This window comes from Notolabrus celidotus, chromosome 20 (genome assembly GCF_009762535.1).
Source record: "Notolabrus celidotus isolate fNotCel1 chromosome 20, fNotCel1.pri, whole genome shotgun sequence".
In the NCBI taxonomy this organism is placed as follows: Eukaryota; Metazoa; Chordata; class Actinopteri; order Labriformes; family Labridae; genus Notolabrus; species Notolabrus celidotus.
In genome coordinates, this window is record NC_048291.1 from 24,257,377 (window position 1) to 24,273,599 (window position 16,223).

Below are 16,223 nucleotides of genomic sequence, written 5' to 3' on the forward strand. Positions count from 1 at the left end.
CAGTATCAAAGTCAAGAAATAACATGTGTTGACATGTAAATGAGGGGTTTCATCTTCTTTTTGGTTGACAATTGTGCTCCAGTTGTATATCTGTTAGGCCAGACAATGTGCAAACAGGTATTGCAGGATTCCTGGATAGTTACCACTGCTGCTAAAAACTATACTATACCATGCCACGTGCCTGCAGTGAGTATATAAAACGTGGAGAGGCCTTAAGACAAAATAAGCCACTTTTACAAATTCAAGAAAGACAATGAAAATCTATCAAAGATATATTTGTTAGAGGGTTTTAATTCAAAAAGATAAATTCTGAAGGCTGCTGAAAACAAAAGGGGGAAAAATGATTGTATACTTTTTATACTTTTTTTATTTTGAAAGATGTTTTTCAAAGGAATCTTTTAGGTTTTTGTTTTTAAGTCAAAAGAAGACCTAAGGTCAAGCAGACCTCATTGTTTCCAATTATGTAACACAGCTGGGGCTCGACTTTCCACGTTTAGTGCTGGTTTAGTGAGAGGCGTCGCTCTCTCACTAAACTTGACGTTCATTGGTCGACTCAGTATGACGCGCGCTGTAGAGGCTCAGTGATTGGTCAGATTCATCAACTGACAAACCGTTATGCAGTACTAAGGCGAGCCTCTCGCGGAAGTGGACGCACAGTGAGCGGAGTGGTCAGCAGCAGCCTGCACTCACCTGGTCAATCTTCTACCACCATGTTGTTCAGCGTGGGGTTAGTGTGTGTCGCTCTGGTCGTGTTTATTTATAAATATGTCTTCGGCAGCTCCGGGCCCAATCCCTTTGAGACGGACACTCGTGAACCTCTGAAGAAGATGGTTCATGACATGAAGGAAAAAAATAAAGTTCTGAAGCAAGGTGGGTGGATCATGTTTTTGTGTTTATTGTTGTTGTTTTTGCAATAACTGAACTGAAATGTGTAATTTGCTTCGTCTAAAATGGAAATGTCCTTTGAAAACTGCAGTCTAAGAAACAATTGCATCGCCTGTATTCTGCACTGCAGGCCAGGTGTCTCAGAAGAATATGGCTGCAGTGGAATAACCTGTAATACCTTGTAACATTGACATTGATCTTATTCTTATAATAGACTTAAATGTTAAACATTATAAAGTGGTCAAATTCTTATTTCAATTTAAGTTTTTCACATTTTTCCATTTGAACATTGCAAAACCAATTTTATTAATAGTTATATTTAAAAATTAAACATTTATTTTTGCTAGGAAATTGTAAATGTTAAATTAACCTGTGATTTTTTTGCAGTTGTACCCAAATAGGCATACTTTCCTATACTTTAATTCTACTGATAGAAAAAAAAAGCTATTTAAGCTGATTAAGCTCTAAACTGGTTGTTGAATCAAAAAAAGAAGAGCAACTATGAATAGGAGATGTACCTGAGTTTGGGTCCCCCACTAAAATTGCAATTGTCTTGAATCATGATTATTTTCAGTGAAAAACTTGAAGCATTGACTGAATTTTCTTTTATTGTTTAGATTAACTCAGGGGGGCAAAAGCATTAATAATATGACAATTTATTTCAACTGTTTAAATGACTAAAAGTGACACTGAAACAACACAGCTTGAAAAAATATGAATCAAACATTCACAAATCTTCAAATCGGTTATGTAAAGGATATATTTTTGCCATGCTGTCATTTTAATGTTTGTTGTCTCTTTTCTTTAGGTTTCCTGGCCAGTAAAGTACCTTCAGACTTAGATGCTGTTATCATTGGCAGTGGGATTGGCGGGCTTGGACTTGCTGTTTTGCTGGCCAAAGTTGGCAAGAAAGTCCTGGTCCTGGAGCAGCATGACCGGGCTGGAGGCTGCTGCCACACGTTCACTGAGAAGGGCTTTGAGTTTGATGTTGGTGAGGATGATGAATGTGTCAAAGAAGTTGCCTTACATGTTACTGATACTGATTTGATTTAGTCGTATAAGATGGGAACAGATGGGACAAGTCTTGGTCACGTAAAACCCTGCCTTGTCAACATGCTTTTTATTTCTCCCCCTTAGGAATCCACTACATCGGGGAGCTCCTGGACCACAAGCCATTCCGCTGCATGCTAGACAGCATGACTAACGGACAGCTGCAGTGGGAGCCTCTGGCGAATCCGTTTGACCAGGTAGTGATTGGACCTCCGGAAAACCGCCGTCAATACCCGATCTACAGCGGCAGGACTCGCTTCCCTGAGGAGCTGAAGAAGTGCTTCCCTGGGGAGGAGAAGGCCATCGACGAGTACCTGAGGCTGGTCAAGGTGGGATGTTTCTGCATTACAGGGTGTTTAGATAAAGCTGTAGAGGATATGTTAAACAGAAAGAAACATAAAGAGCTGCAGAAATGTAAGTAAAATATATATATCTCAGTGATTATTGCCACTTATTAACTTTCCTGTAGTTACTGAATTTAGCAAAATGACCAAATAGTCTCTTCTCCCAGTGAACTGTTTACAAACTGCACTTTAGCACTTCAGTGTTGTCACTGATTTTCATCAACAGCTCAAGGGTTGGTAAATCAAAGTTCAGTGAAATTGGTGAGACCTCTTTTTAGATATGTTACATAATATTATCCCAGCTGAGTTGCAACAGCGGCTTAGCTCAGACATACAGATAAAGAAATGTTACTTTCTCTATCTTTGAGGAGTCTGTGCCTTTGTTCCTGAGTTATCCAGACCATTCTTGTCAGTGTGATATCTAAGGAACACCTTGAGAGAAAATCTTGACATTCAGCATAAACGTCCAATCAGAGATTAACTGATAAGTTATCAAAAGCCAAGAGTCATGGTCACTGTAACTGAACGTGCATCCTGTTATCAGCAACACCTGAGGGATTTTTTAAACACATGATTTTAATCATCCAAGACAATCACCCCTACTTTTACTGTCTTCTTATTGTGAAGTGAAATATGTATTTTAAGTGCCTAAACAAACCAAAAAAAGCCCAGCTCTGTCATCCACAAACACACATGTATGCAAACTGCAACACAGGAGGGATACAACAGCAGGGTGATCATTTGATGCACACTTTATGTGTAAAATGCTTCATTTAAGGAACTTTTAGCTGAAATAAGCATAAAGGACACAAATGTAAGTAAATAATTGCATATCATTAAAATGTTTGTTCCATGGATCTAAGGGCCTTTTTGATTGGTATAGAAGTATGCCTTAATTTTTTCTTTTTCTTAGTCTTAGCTTTTACCCAACAAAGCCACTTTGATTGTATTCACATCAAGGTGTGCGTGTGTGTGTGTGTGTGTGTCAGTGTGTAACAGCCATCCTCTGTGTGTTTCGTCTCCAGAAAGTCGGCCGGGGCATTTGGTTTGTGGCTGTCCTGAAGCTCTGCCCCGCTCCCTTGGCTAAGTTCCTAGTCTACACCGGCCTGATCAGACGTCTGTCCACCTTCTTTGAAATGGCGCCCCGCAGCCTCACCGAAGTGGTCAACGGACTGACTGAGAACCAAGACCTCAGGGCTGTTTTTGCCTACATCTTCGGCACCTATGGTACACCAAGCAGCTGTTTCCTCCACTCTGATCTGTTCATCTCTGCAGCAGTTCTCTTACAGCTTTTATCTCCTCCTCTGTTCTGCAGGCAACATGCCAAAAGAAGCCAGCTTTGCTATGCACAGCCTGCTGACCACTCACTACCTGAACGGCGCCTGGTACCCAAAAGGCGGAGCCAGTGAAATTGCCTACCACATGATCCCAATTATTGAGAGCGCCGGTGGAGCTGTTCTGGTTCGAGCCCCTGTCAACCGCATCCTGTTCAATGAGGCCAACGAAGCTTATGGTGGGTGTGAGGTCTCTGTTCCTCTGCACTCAAAGTTCAACCTTCTCAGAAAGAGGATGACTGCTTTTAATAATAATAATAATAATAATAATTGATGGGATTTGTATAGCGCTTTTCTTGGTACTCAGTCACTTTACAGAGAAAAAAAATAAAGCAAATAAATAAAACAGATGAAAGACAGAGGTGGGGAGGGAGTAGAGGTTATGTATTGTATGTTTTTTTTAAACTGGAAGGTCTTAAGGTGGTTTTTAAATAAGTGCAGAGAGTCAGAGTAGATGATGTGTAGAGGGAGAGAGTTGAGGCAGGGATGGCAAAGACTCTGTCCCCCAAGGTGCGGTGCTTGGTCTTGGTGATGGGGGACAGGAGATTGGCATCTGATGATCTGAGGCGGCGAGATGGGAAGTGGGGTTTGAGGAGGTCGGTCAGGTTTGAGGGGGCGAGGTTATTGAGGGCTTTGTAGTCGATGAGCAGGATCTTGGAGTGGATTCAGTGCTGTGTGGGGAGCCAGTGAAGGTGCTGAAGGATGGGTGTGATGTGAGCTGTGTTTTTGTTTTTCTTGTGATGGTTTCAGGTGTCAGCGTCATGAAAGGTCAGGAGGAAGTTCACATCCGGGCCCCCATGGTCATCTCTAACGCCGGCATCTTCAACACCTACCAGAAACTGCTGCCCAAAGAGCTGCAGGCCAAGCCAGGTAACAGATTCATGTTTTCACTTTCATCAACATACTTTAATTTGAATTCATCGGGTATAAATAAAAGTGAAAATGCCACAGTGACGTCGCCGTCTTGCTTTTTTTTTTAGACAATGAACATGATTTTGAATTTATGGGCGACACAAAAGTGAGAGAGGCAACTAAAGGGTCTGTCACAAGAGCTATTTTAAAGTTAGTGATAGATTTCACCCTGACTGTGAGCGCAGAGTGTATAAAAATGATGGATGACATGATAGCATGACATGGACAACATGTAGAGCTCCCCCCTACAGACAGGCTGCAGTATAAGCCATAAAACCTGCCTCCTCTATGTTGACAGATGGGACATGGGTCAAACTTAAAACTCAAAATACACAACAAACATATTTTCTCAAACACGGTTCCAGTCATCAGAGTTAGTCCTCCTCATGCTGATGTATGTCCAGATGTTCACATGTTTAAGATATTAAAGGATATGATGTATTATGTCATTACTGATAGCTGTGTTGACAGATGCAGCTCCTGTGGCACTGTGTGCCCAGGATTGGCAGAGTGCAGGAGAGACAGGGAGAGAAGGCGTACAGACACAAGAGTCATTGACATTCAAACCAACAAAAGGAGCCGTTATGTCGTGGACTGTGCTAACTGAAGCTGCCATGTACTGCAGACTCTTTAAATGCCACCATCACAATGTGTCTGTGTCTGCTGCATGAGTTAGTTTGGCATCCCTTTTTGCAAAACAAGAGGGATTTATAAACAGTGGTGCATCCATAAATAAATTAACCCCTTCACTGAACACAGCAGTTTATAAATTGTAATAAATATTGCTCAAGTCTCTTTTACTGTACATGAATTCAAAGATGCTGTGAGGTCCTTGTGTGGCTTTTTGTCTGTGAGATGTTGGTGAAGTTGCTCTGATGATGTTACTGTCACCCTGCAGCCATCCAGAAGCAGCTGAGCATGATGAAGAACGGGGAAGGCGGCCTGAGTGTTTTCGTGGGTCTGAATGGAACCAAAGAAGAGCTGGGCCTGGAAGCAGACAACTACTGGATCTTTACTGAGAACAACTTTGACGAGATGTAGGTCGTCTGGCGTTAAAGGAATATATCTTTATGTGAAAAACAAGAATGCAAATTCACCTGATGTCCGGGTTTTCTTTGACAGAGTGGAGGAATACTTGAAGGGAACGAGAGAAGAATCTGCTAAAAAGATCCCTCTGCTGTTCGTCGCCTCTCCTTCAGCGAAAGACCCAACCTGGGAGGAGAAGTCACCAGGTACAGACTTCTTGAGTGAAGCTAGGTTAACACACACGTCGCAGCGACTTTCTTTATGTTGCTTTTAAAAAACCACAACTTTTTTCTTCACATTAGGAAAGTCCACCCTGAGTCTGGTCAGTTTTGCCAACTATTCGTGGTTTGAAGAATGGAAGGACGCAAAAGTGACAAACAGAGCGGAGGACTACAAAGAGCTGAAACAAACTTTCATCGACACGGCCGTGGATGTTGTCTTGGATATCTTCCCCAAGATAACAAGAGACAAGGTAAAAATTCAATAGATTAAAAAGGTGTAATATCGCTCAATGTGTCAGCCAAAACACAAACATCTATCCTCATGCAGAATATCCTCTACAAACATAATGTGGAGTGATATTTTCACTCTCCCTACCTTAGCTTCTTAGCTGCTTTTCAATACAAGCAAAGAAAGAGACTTGAGCAACAACCTGAGATCAACTCTGGTTTGTCAAGCCAACAGCTATGTAACCGGACACGTCAAATGACAACGCTGCAGGCTTTAGAAAAAATAGCTTTTGCAGCTGTGCTGAGCTGCTCTCTGGCCCCCAGACGCACAAGACTCGAGCAAACACTGCAGGCTGTTTTCATACTTCATACACAGAGGGATAGATATCAGGTGGAAACCAGCTCCCTTGTGATCTCCAGGACTCCCCAGTCTCATAGACAGTCTCAAACTCATTATTTGATCTCTTTAAAAAGAGATGATGTGCTGCTAAAACTGGCTTTGAGGTTCTGCAACAAATCTATGACCATTTGCTCCTTATATTTAATTTTAAAACTCTGCAGCTGCAGAGGTTTGATTTTTATTTTGAAAATCTGATTTTGTGATCCAGTTAATAATGGTTTCAATCTTATGATGGCTCATTTAGACTGTTCGTAGGATGATGTCATAAACATGTGCTAAATCAAATTTTCAAAATCACCATTTTTCTTTCTGATTTTGTAAATAATTTGATTCTGTCTGAGACATTGTGTTGTTTGCATCTCAAATAACTTCTTCATGTTCACACTCCTTTTTTTTTTACGTGTGTTTGTGTAGATCGAGTACATTGACGCTGGAACCCCCATCACTAACACGTACTACATCGGCGCACCCAAAGGTGAAATCTACGGGGCGGATCACGGCATCGGCCGCTTTGACCCTGAACTCTGCATGTCATTAAGACCCCAGACTCCCCTGAAGAACCTCTACCTCACAGGTGAGTCCATTTGTGCAGCAAGTATTATCATGAGATCACCTTTTTATAGGGAGTTATCTTTATTAATGTATTTAATGTTGTGTGTGTTTGTGTGTGTTTGTGTGTGTTTGTGTGTGTGTGTGTGTGTGTGTGTGTGTGTGTGTGTGTGTGTGTGTGTGTGTGTGTGTGTGTGTTTGTGTGTGTTTGTGTGTGTGTGTGTGTGTGTATCGCAGGTCAGGATGTGTTTTTGTGTGGCTTTGCCGGAGCTCTTGCCGGAGCTCTCACCTGCGGCTCTGTCATCCTGAACCGCAACCTTCACCTGGATGCCATCGCCTTGGCAAAGAAAATCAGATTCATCAATGCCAAACTGAAGGAACAGTAAATACCTGACCGCACTTTGCAGAGTGACCATGTACTGTAATTTATCCGTAAACAAGCTTTCATCTAACAAAAAATCCTGTGTGCAAAGACTTCCAGATTTCACTTAACAGAAGTATTGTCGCTAAAAACAAGCAATAATTTGTTTTCTAAACCAACTCATCCGCTGCACTGAAGGGACACTTTGAAAATATGGATATGTACAAACGTTTCTGTTTAAACACTAAGGATTTGAAACAGTTGTTAAAGTAAGACATAGCACTTCACATGACTGAGTCAGAAGCTTTCAGCTTCAGCAGTTCCTCTCATCAAAGCTACTTTACCTCTACTGTTGATGCAGATGGGTTTTTTAAACCATTGATGATGTGGTAGTTTATGCAAACTATTATTTTATTTTATTCTAAGATGCCTTTGGAATTCAGTGCCTGTGGTATACTTGATTTGCAGTTTGTAACGCATTTACAAAGGGAGCTCCCTTTAATATTAAAGGGATATAAACAATGAGCTGGCTACTGTTTTGTGTCCAATGCATAGTTTATTTAATTTATGAATGAGTTATATTATATTTTTCCTCCATTTTTTTTTTTTACTACAACTGATTGCGCTTTGCTGCAACTCAGGCTACATCATGTTATCTTGAGGAGTAATGATCATTTATTTATTCTCAAAATATCCTGTCTTAATGTACTATATATACTTTATATCCTGTCTGTTCTTTGATCTCACAACACTCCTCAAACAACTCACTTTTATGTGCATTTGTTTATTTATATTGTTTATGTTTGCAGACATCACTGAAAATCAGACACTTGAACGCATCATGAGTGCACAGTGTCACTGCTGGCAGCAAGGGAGCACGTGTACGAGGAGTGGGTTAAACCATATGCACATTTTGAGCTTTCTGATTAGTTGCTGAATAAAGGGGGAGTGATTTATGAAGTTTTTTACTGCTGGTTGAAGTGATGCAGCGACATTTTCCTGCAGGGGACAGAGAGCTCAGCAGATTGAGGTAAAGTAAAGTCAACATAAACTGTACTACAATGCATAAAACTCTGCACTTGTTAAAACCAATGTTATAATATTGAGTCAGTGACAGGTGGTAATTACCTGCTAGCTAACATGCACACTTAATTTAATCAGGACCTGTTAGCTCGCTTCATTCTGCTTCTAAAATGTGTCTAAAGATGGATGACGACATATTTAATAATTTGCACCTTTAAAAACATTTGATTGAAAAGTTCTGTTTAATTTATTTCTGATTTTATTGTAAGACCATGGACGTGTGCACCAAGCCTTTGTGCTACGAGCTGCTGGCAGAGGTGGGAGAGGGTACTTATGGTACAGTGTATAAGGCCAGAGAGGTGGGAGGGACACAGCGCCTCCTGGCGGTGAAGAAGTTCAACTTCCATGGAGACACAACAGAGAGCGGGATCCCTGCCTTCATGATCCGAGAGGTGGCGCTGCTGCGCAAAATGAATAAGTTCGACCATCCCAACATTATCAAGTAAGTTCACCAAGTCCTTAAATCCACGTTTCCACTTTCTTTGGTGCCAAAAATCGACGCAGTGTAACAGAGGAGCTGGTATTATGGTGCGTAAATGGAACTGTCCAATGCGTAAATGTTGAATTTATGTTGAAAGTACTTCTACACCAGGGGTGTCCAAACTTTTTTCAAAGAGGGCCACATATGATGTTGTCAGAATACCTCAGGGCCAGTGGCTCCTACTGAGACTTTAGAATCCTAAAAGTTATATATGAAAATTTCCAGGTTTTCCAGTTTTTCCAGGATGCGTGGGAACCCTGACAATAAATATATAAACCTAAAAACTAACCTTAAAAAGTCTAAATAAAAAAAAAAAAACTATCTGTACAAATAAAGGTGTAGAACAGGCATGTCCAAAGTACGGCCCGGGGGCCAATTGCAGCCCAAGGTCAATTTCTTTATGGCCCCAGGCTTCCATCTTAAATTGTGTTATTAATAGCAAAGAAATGAATCACCTTCTGAATTATGTGTACATTTGCAGTTTCTTTCAAGCACAAAAACAAAACTAAAGTCGATCCAGAAACGTCTCAAAAAGCTTCTTATGGACTACTTGTCTAAAGCCAAAGCAATGGGAATTCTGCAAGATGGCAATAAAGAAGAAACACAAGAACTCTTAAAGCTGACAGGTTTTCAAATAAAAGTTTTTATCATGATGTGAAAATGTTCTTGATGAACACAAAAGGTCAGAAGACAAGATCAAAATTATGAAATTGTACAGAAAAGGCAAAATTTGGTGCATAAAAAATGTTCAGAACTCAGGAAAATAATTATTTTGTTCTTAAAATGTTGTCTGCTAGAAGAAGATGACGTTCAATTCAGAAATGTCTCCAAAAGCTTCATATGGACTACCTGTCTAAAAGCCAAAGCAATGGGAATTCTGCAAGATGGCAATAAAGAAGAAACACAAGAACTCTTAAAGCTGACAGGTTTTCAAATTAATGATTTGAATTTTTTTTTATATGAACACGAAAAGTTCAGAAGACACAAGACAAGATCAAAATTATGAAATTTTAAGCATGTAAGAGATTATTTCATCGATACCATAGACTGCATGTCTTCAATGTAGATTTCCACTGAGAGGAACATATTAGACTATTTAGGAACTAAATTAGGAACTAAATTTAGACTGTCATACCAGCTTGATCATCACTGAAAATGTCCCTGAAATGTCCTGGAAAATGATCTCTGGAAAAGAGTGGGAACCCTGTATTGTCCTAACTGTCTTGTTGTGTCCTTACTGTCTTGTTGTTAAGTACCAATGTTCCAGTCACGTCAAATTCCTTGTGTGTGCAGGCTCACTTGGCAATAAAGATTTCCTGATTCTTGATTCTTGTTCTTAAAGTGTTTTCAGTATGTGATTGTAACTCCTTTAAATTACTTCTTTTGTCCAACCACAGTCCCAAAACTAAATCATCCTTATTTACTGTAATTAAAGAGCCTTGGTGTTCATTTTGACAGTGCCTTCAAATTTGGAAAACAAACATCTTCTGTGGTTCAGTCCAGCTTCTTCCAGCTGAGACTCATAGCTAAGTTGAAGGCCTATCTCCCTCCCAAGGATTTAGAGAGAGTGGTACATGCCTTTATTACTTCTAGGCTTGATTATTGTAATTCTTTGTATGTGGGCTTAGACATGTCGTCTATTCGGCGCCTGCAGCTTGTTCAAAATGCGGCTGCTCGCCTCCTGACTGGCAGGAAAAAGAGGGAGCACATCGCACCTGTGCTGCGTGCTCTCCACTGGCTCCCAGTCCGTCACAGGATTGATTTTAAGATTGCGCTTCTAACGTACAAGGCCCTAAATGCATTGGCACCATCCTACTTGGCTGATCTTCTCCATGTTCACACAACCCAGCTCGAGCACTGAGGTCAACAAACCAGCTGCTCCTGGATGTGCCTAAAACAAGGCTTAAAACCTGGGGGGACTGAGCCTTTGCAGCAGCGGTCGCACAGCTCTGGAATGGCTTGCCACTCCAGTTAAAATTGGCCCCCACTGCTGAATGTTTTAAATCTTTGTTGAAGAACCATCTCTTCTCTTTGGCCTTCTCCTCGTGAAGAGGACAGTAATATCCTGTTATGTTGTTGTTTATTGTTGTCTTCATGTATTTTTACTTATTACCTTGTAAAGCACTTTGGCCAACACTGGTTGTTTTAAATGTGCTATATAAATAAAATTGACTTGACTGGACTTAAAAAAAGAAAGGCTTTATAACATAACATATACAAAGCTGGAAATATTGAACATTTTTGCTTGAAAATGAATTGACATAATTAAATATCTATATACTCAGAATCCTTAAATTATATGGATATAGTAGATAGGTAGAGCTTTAATATTTTTAGAGGGGAGGCCTTAAATATATACAAATTCAAAATCAGATAATAAAGACAAGCAGAGTACATGTAATCCCATTTATGCTGCAAATGATAGAACCCTCTAGAATATATGACGACATGTTTTCATGTATGTGTTTCTGGTCTCCTGATCTAAACCTCCAGGCTGCTGGAAGCATCGGCTGTACCCGACGGCAGGAACCTGGACCTCACTCTGGTGCTGGAATACATCGACCAGGACCTGTCCACCTACCTGTCCAAGGTTCCTGCTTCTGGACTGAGCCGTGACTGCATCAAGGTGTGGCATCTCATAGTATACCTGCACGTGTTTAAGTTCCTGTACATATCTCTAGAAATGAAGGACTTTTATTACACCATGTGCATATGTGGCCATTTAAGGCCAATACGACAGGTGATTTCTTTGGTCTGACATAAGACAGATTTGTGTGACCTTTAAGATCCCTGCCAAAGTCTTTTACTGCTTTTAAAATGACAACCTGCAAAGGATCTGTCAATGGGTTTCAATACTTTCACTGGTCTTGTCCCCGTGGTCCCTGAGGCCAGTGGTGTGTTTTAGTGTTTCTTAACTAACTTGTTAAGCTGGATTTTCCTGTTTACCAACATAATGAACTTGAACTAGTAAATAAACGTAAGTACTGTGGTGAGTAAGAATTTGAAATACAGCTGAGAGACTCACTCTCTTTGTCTTTGTCTCAGGTGAAAGTAATGACACCAAAGTGCAAATTAGCAGAAATCATATTAAATGTTTATATTTTTCACATGTACACAGAATTCCCAAGACATGGAAAAGACACAGAAACTTGTTTGCACAAATGTGTTTGAACCTTGTGATTATATCAACCGTTATAACCAATGTTTGTTTTCTTCTACTCATAAGTTCAGACATTATATCGTCCTAGCTGTACCAACATCTTGTGATGTGTTGATGTGTATACTTAATTCAGGCAGAAATGCTTATTTGTTGTTTCAACCCCCAGTTTAATGTGTTAGAGAGAATCCCCTGAATGCACCATGAAATATAAGGAAATAAAAAACACAAATCTAGGCAAATAGAGGCGCCTGTAAACCCCAAACAAATAAAACCCTACATATTTATCTTCCAAACAAAGACTTCAAGGCCCTGTGTTCCAGAGAGAAGTGCTGTCATATCTCTTCTCTGTGTGTGCAGGATGTGATGCAGCAACTACTGCAAGGTTTGGACTACCTGCACACAAACATGATCCTGCACCGAGACCTGAAACCGGACAACATCCTGGTCAGCAGCCGGGGAGAAGTCAAGATTGCAGACTTTGGCCTGGCTCGCATTTACGCCTTTAATATCGCTCTGACTCCAGGTGTAAGCGTGGTCGCGTACTGTCATGTCATAGGATAGAAGAGATATAAAAGACTGTGAAAGAGTTGTATACCAGTTTCCTATTCTCTGCCTTTTGGCGCCTGTTTTGAATCATTCTCTGCTGTGTGTCTTTGTTTCCATCTCCGTCCAGGTGGTGACGCTGTGGTACAGAGCTCCAGAGGTGCTGCTCAACTCTGTTTATATGTCCTCAGTGGACATGTGGAGCGCTGGCTGCATCTTTGCAGAGCTCTTCCTCTTGAGGTAACAGAGAGTCTAGCTGGATGAGACATACAGCTCTTTATTTAAGTTACAGAACAGTCTGTACAGCTCCCAGAATCAAGATATAGTTACATTATGATATTTGTTCTCCCACAGGCCGCTGTTAAAGGGCTACACAGAGGTGCAACAGCTGCAGAAGATCTTTGAGTGAGCTTTTTTGTTCTTTCTTTATATGTGGCATCAAGGAAATCTGCAATAACCTGCAAAGCAATCTCCTTAAATAACATAATAATGGTTATAATGGTGGATGCATCAGCTTTATTCTGTTATAATCCCTTTGCTTTACTGTGTGCCAGGATGATCGGTCTGCCCAGCGAGGAGGACTGGCCCGAGGACAGCCCCATCCCATACTCCATTAGCTGGGCACCAAAAGTCTCCAGGACCATGCTGCTGCACAACCTGGGACCAGACGAGAACAACCTGCTATCTGTGAGCCGATCTGTTTTCACATACACACAATTCACACTTCACACAGTATGGGAGTCTAAGATGTGAGAACCTCAGAGCCTGTACAGTAGCTAAATGTGATGACAAAAAAAGGATCACTGCAGCAGCACTGAGACTTCAGACATAACATATCTTCAAGCTGTTCCACTAAAGTGCAAATCTTCTCTGGGTCCCTGCAGCAATGTTTGGTATTCAGACCAAGCAGTCGCATCTCAGCCGCCAAAGCCCTGGCTCATCCTTTCTTCATGAAGCACTGAGGAGTTAACTCGAATGCTGAGGAGGAAGTAGAAAAGCTTCACCCACTTCTTCCTCCTCAGTCCCTGATGTTCCTGAGCTTACCATTCCAGGAGCTAGGAAATCCATCGAAGTCCAGGAGAGCAGCTTTTAACATCAGCTCACCAGCGTCAGGGGAAAACTGTGGTCAGGTTTGAGGGAACAACTTTTTTAACATAAACCTGCACAAACGGCACTGGTGACATGTTATCTCAAACACAAACATAAAACAGTGTAATACGGTTCAATCAATTACACTTAATTAACTAAACATGAGAAATTTGGTTTTTTTGCCAACTTTATAACCAGTATTTTATCATTTTTTTATTTTTGGTTTAAGATGTGAAAATGTTTACAAATCATAATGCTGCTTTGTTCTTGCTGCATGTTCCTCTTGCTGCATGTTACTCTTTTTTTTAAGTAAGGGATATTTTTGCTCTAAACTACTGACAGCACTATGAAGAGCACTTTTGAGTTGATGAGTTTGTTTATGTTGTTTTGAAAAGATTTTCTGTTCTTGTCCGGTAACCTGTGGAGGATATGATTAATTTTTTTGTTTTTTTTTGTGAAGACATTTATGGTGTAATCATTTGTATAGATTACATCTGTATTTATGTTTGTATTTACAGAGTATACAAAATATTTTTCTAAACAGGTTGAACTGTGATGAATCTGTTCCATAAATAATAAGTCTGTCAAACATGTCTCTGCATTTGATGACTGAAAGGTGTCCCTGCAGTTGCAAAGTATGAACAGTAGATGGCAGTGTTGCACAACACCTATTGTATCAGTGGACATTTTTGCTCCCTTTGCTTGTTTGAAACTCCCAGTTCACCCCAAGCGGCAAACAACGGTCTCAAACGAAGCCAATGCGGAAGTGATATAAACTGCAATACATCGAAAATCCGCTTGAGGCTGGCTGCAGAAACACCGGAAACCACATAGATATGAATGGGAAAAAGACGATCTTTGCAGCATTAATAAACATGTTTACAGCCTGGTTCAAAAAACGGCTTGGCCCTACAACGCTAATCTCTCTAATGGCACACACTGTACAGGGGGTGAATTTTTTTCTAACGTGACGGTTAAGAAGATATTAAGATTATGAGTTTTGCCCAAATAAGGACATGACTGACGTGACTCCCGGTCGGGAACACACAGCCATTAGCTAAGAGACTCACACTACGTCACACTCTGCCTAGTTGAGTTCCGCATTACCAATATGGCTGCTGCCGTCGATTTGCTTCAAAACAGCTCTCAGGAACAGATGGGTGACGTCACGGATACTACGTCCATATTTTATACAGTCTATGGTTCACCCCCTATAGCTCACCCCAATATAAAAGTTTGCTCTCATGTTGAGTAGTTTAAGGTCTAACAGACACCTATTTGTTTTCTTAATCTCTTTATTACATTTAAATGATGTACAAGGAGACAAAAAAGAGAAAGCAACACAGCAGTCACCTAAGTACATAGCCGTGGGAAGTGGCTTTAAGTTGGGGGTTGCTGTAGTAAGAGGTGCAATATTTTTTATTTTTGCATTTAGATTACGTCTGCAACTGATAGGCTATAGCGCACATACATTTTATTTTTATTTATCTGGGTTGAAAGCTTTCAAGAGAACTTTTCATTATAAATTCACATCAATAACAAATATAATACAGGCTACTTTAATATGTATCAAATGCCCAACTTGTAACTTCCATACCCCGTTGTACAGCAAAGAGCATACAAGCCAAACCTGGTAAAACAGACCCATAAGGCAGTGAAGCACATTGAACAGAACTTATCCAAATACGTTCAGTTTTTAAGCAGGCACACACACAGGGCCCAGGCATTGGGTTATTTTAAAGCTCCTGTGAGGAACTTTCTGTTTGCGTTGGCTTTGGCGCCCCCTGTGGACGAAGTGATACCTCTATAGTTGCTGAATTAATTATGTTTCTGACAAGAAATCTCCTCCTGCTCCAATTAGTAGTTGAATATTTCACTCATTAAGAATATTTGCTGCAGAAAAAGTACTAAAAGGGTTTTTCTTTGATGTGCTGTTGATCACCTCGTCTGACACCTACCCCCTCAGAGCTGTGTCAGGCTTTAACAATTATAAAACAGAAACTGTTAAAATATTTTCTAATGGTTTTGATTGATTTTGAGGGTCATGAAGAGGCATGGTTGTTGATTTCAGCCTGTTTCATAACCACTCAAAAACTCCTCACAGGAGCTTTAAAATGAACAATTTTTTAAAATTGCTGTAATAATTTCTCGAATCTTCCTCAGGCATTACATTTTCAGAAAATAATACAATGAAAATGATTTAAAAAAAACTTTTATTGTGTTAATTAATTTATTTATTTCAACTTATTTATGCATTCAGAAAAATTGTGTGATGCCTTTTCCAACAGGGTGTGCTGCAGCACCCTCAGCACCCCTACTTCCCACGGCCATGCCTAAGTATGACGAATGGCAACAGGTAGCATTTAAAAATCTTTTAAAATAATGTTGTTTTTCTCTTTTAAATTATAGTTTATTATTCGCATTTCACATGCATGGTCATATTAGTGTGATACAAATGTCAGATTATCATCTTTTATTCCTCCTCTGGTTTTAGTGCATCTATAAAATGCAAATTTAATGGCTTAATAATTGCTCACAGTAAGGCAGCAGTTCAGCT

General features: G+C 40.3%; 2 protein-coding genes across 2 annotated transcripts; both read left to right on the top strand.

Annotated features, from left to right (window-relative positions):
• Positions 1-627: 627 nt before the first annotated feature.
• retsat (retinol saturase (all-trans-retinol 13,14-reductase)) lies at positions 628-7,835 on the top strand. Its single transcript, XM_034711217.1, has 11 exons — positions 628-870; positions 1,694-1,876; positions 2,023-2,264; positions 3,305-3,506; positions 3,595-3,792; positions 4,364-4,483; positions 5,424-5,562; positions 5,648-5,757; positions 5,854-6,023; positions 6,815-6,974; positions 7,187-7,835. Exons 1-11 carry the CDS (start codon positions 711-713, stop codon positions 7,333-7,335), a joined length of 1,833 nt encoding a protein of 610 aa, XP_034567108.1. The 5' UTR covers positions 628-710; the 3' UTR covers positions 7,336-7,835.
• Positions 7,836-8,158: 323 nt separating this feature from the next.
• Positions 8,159-14,259, top strand: cdk21 (cyclin-dependent kinase 21). Its single transcript, XM_034711219.1, has 8 exons — positions 8,159-8,340; positions 8,603-8,835; positions 11,368-11,500; positions 12,392-12,559; positions 12,708-12,817; positions 12,932-12,982; positions 13,132-13,264; positions 13,462-14,259. The coding sequence occupies exons 2-8, from the start codon at positions 8,606-8,608 to the stop codon at positions 13,537-13,539; spliced, it is 903 nt and encodes a 300-aa protein (XP_034567110.1). The 5' UTR covers positions 8,159-8,340; positions 8,603-8,605; the 3' UTR covers positions 13,540-14,259.
• The last annotated feature ends 1,964 nt before the right edge of the window (positions 14,260-16,223 follow it).

Bases quoted from the DNA above. Each gene is read 5' to 3' on its own strand.
- cdk21 (XM_034711219.1), top strand. From the start codon at position 8,606: ATGGACGTGTGCACCAAGCCTTTGTGCTACGAGCTGCTGGCAGAGGTG. The intron at 11,501-12,391 runs GTGTGGCATCTC...CTGTGTGTGCAG, and splicing joins TGAGCCGTGACTGCATCAAG to GATGTGATGCAGCAACTACT. The intron at 13,265-13,461 runs GTGAGCCGATCT...GGGTCCCTGCAG, and splicing joins ACGAGAACAACCTGCTATCT to CAATGTTTGGTATTCAGACC.
- retsat (XM_034711217.1), top strand. From the start codon at position 711: ATGTTGTTCAGCGTGGGGTTAGTGTGTGTCGCTCTGGTCGTGTTTATT. The intron at 5,758-5,853 runs GTACAGACTTCT...TCTTCACATTAG, and splicing joins CTGGGAGGAGAAGTCACCAG to GAAAGTCCACCCTGAGTCTG. The intron at 6,975-7,186 runs GTGAGTCCATTT...TGTGTATCGCAG, and splicing joins GAAGAACCTCTACCTCACAG to GTCAGGATGTGTTTTTGTGT.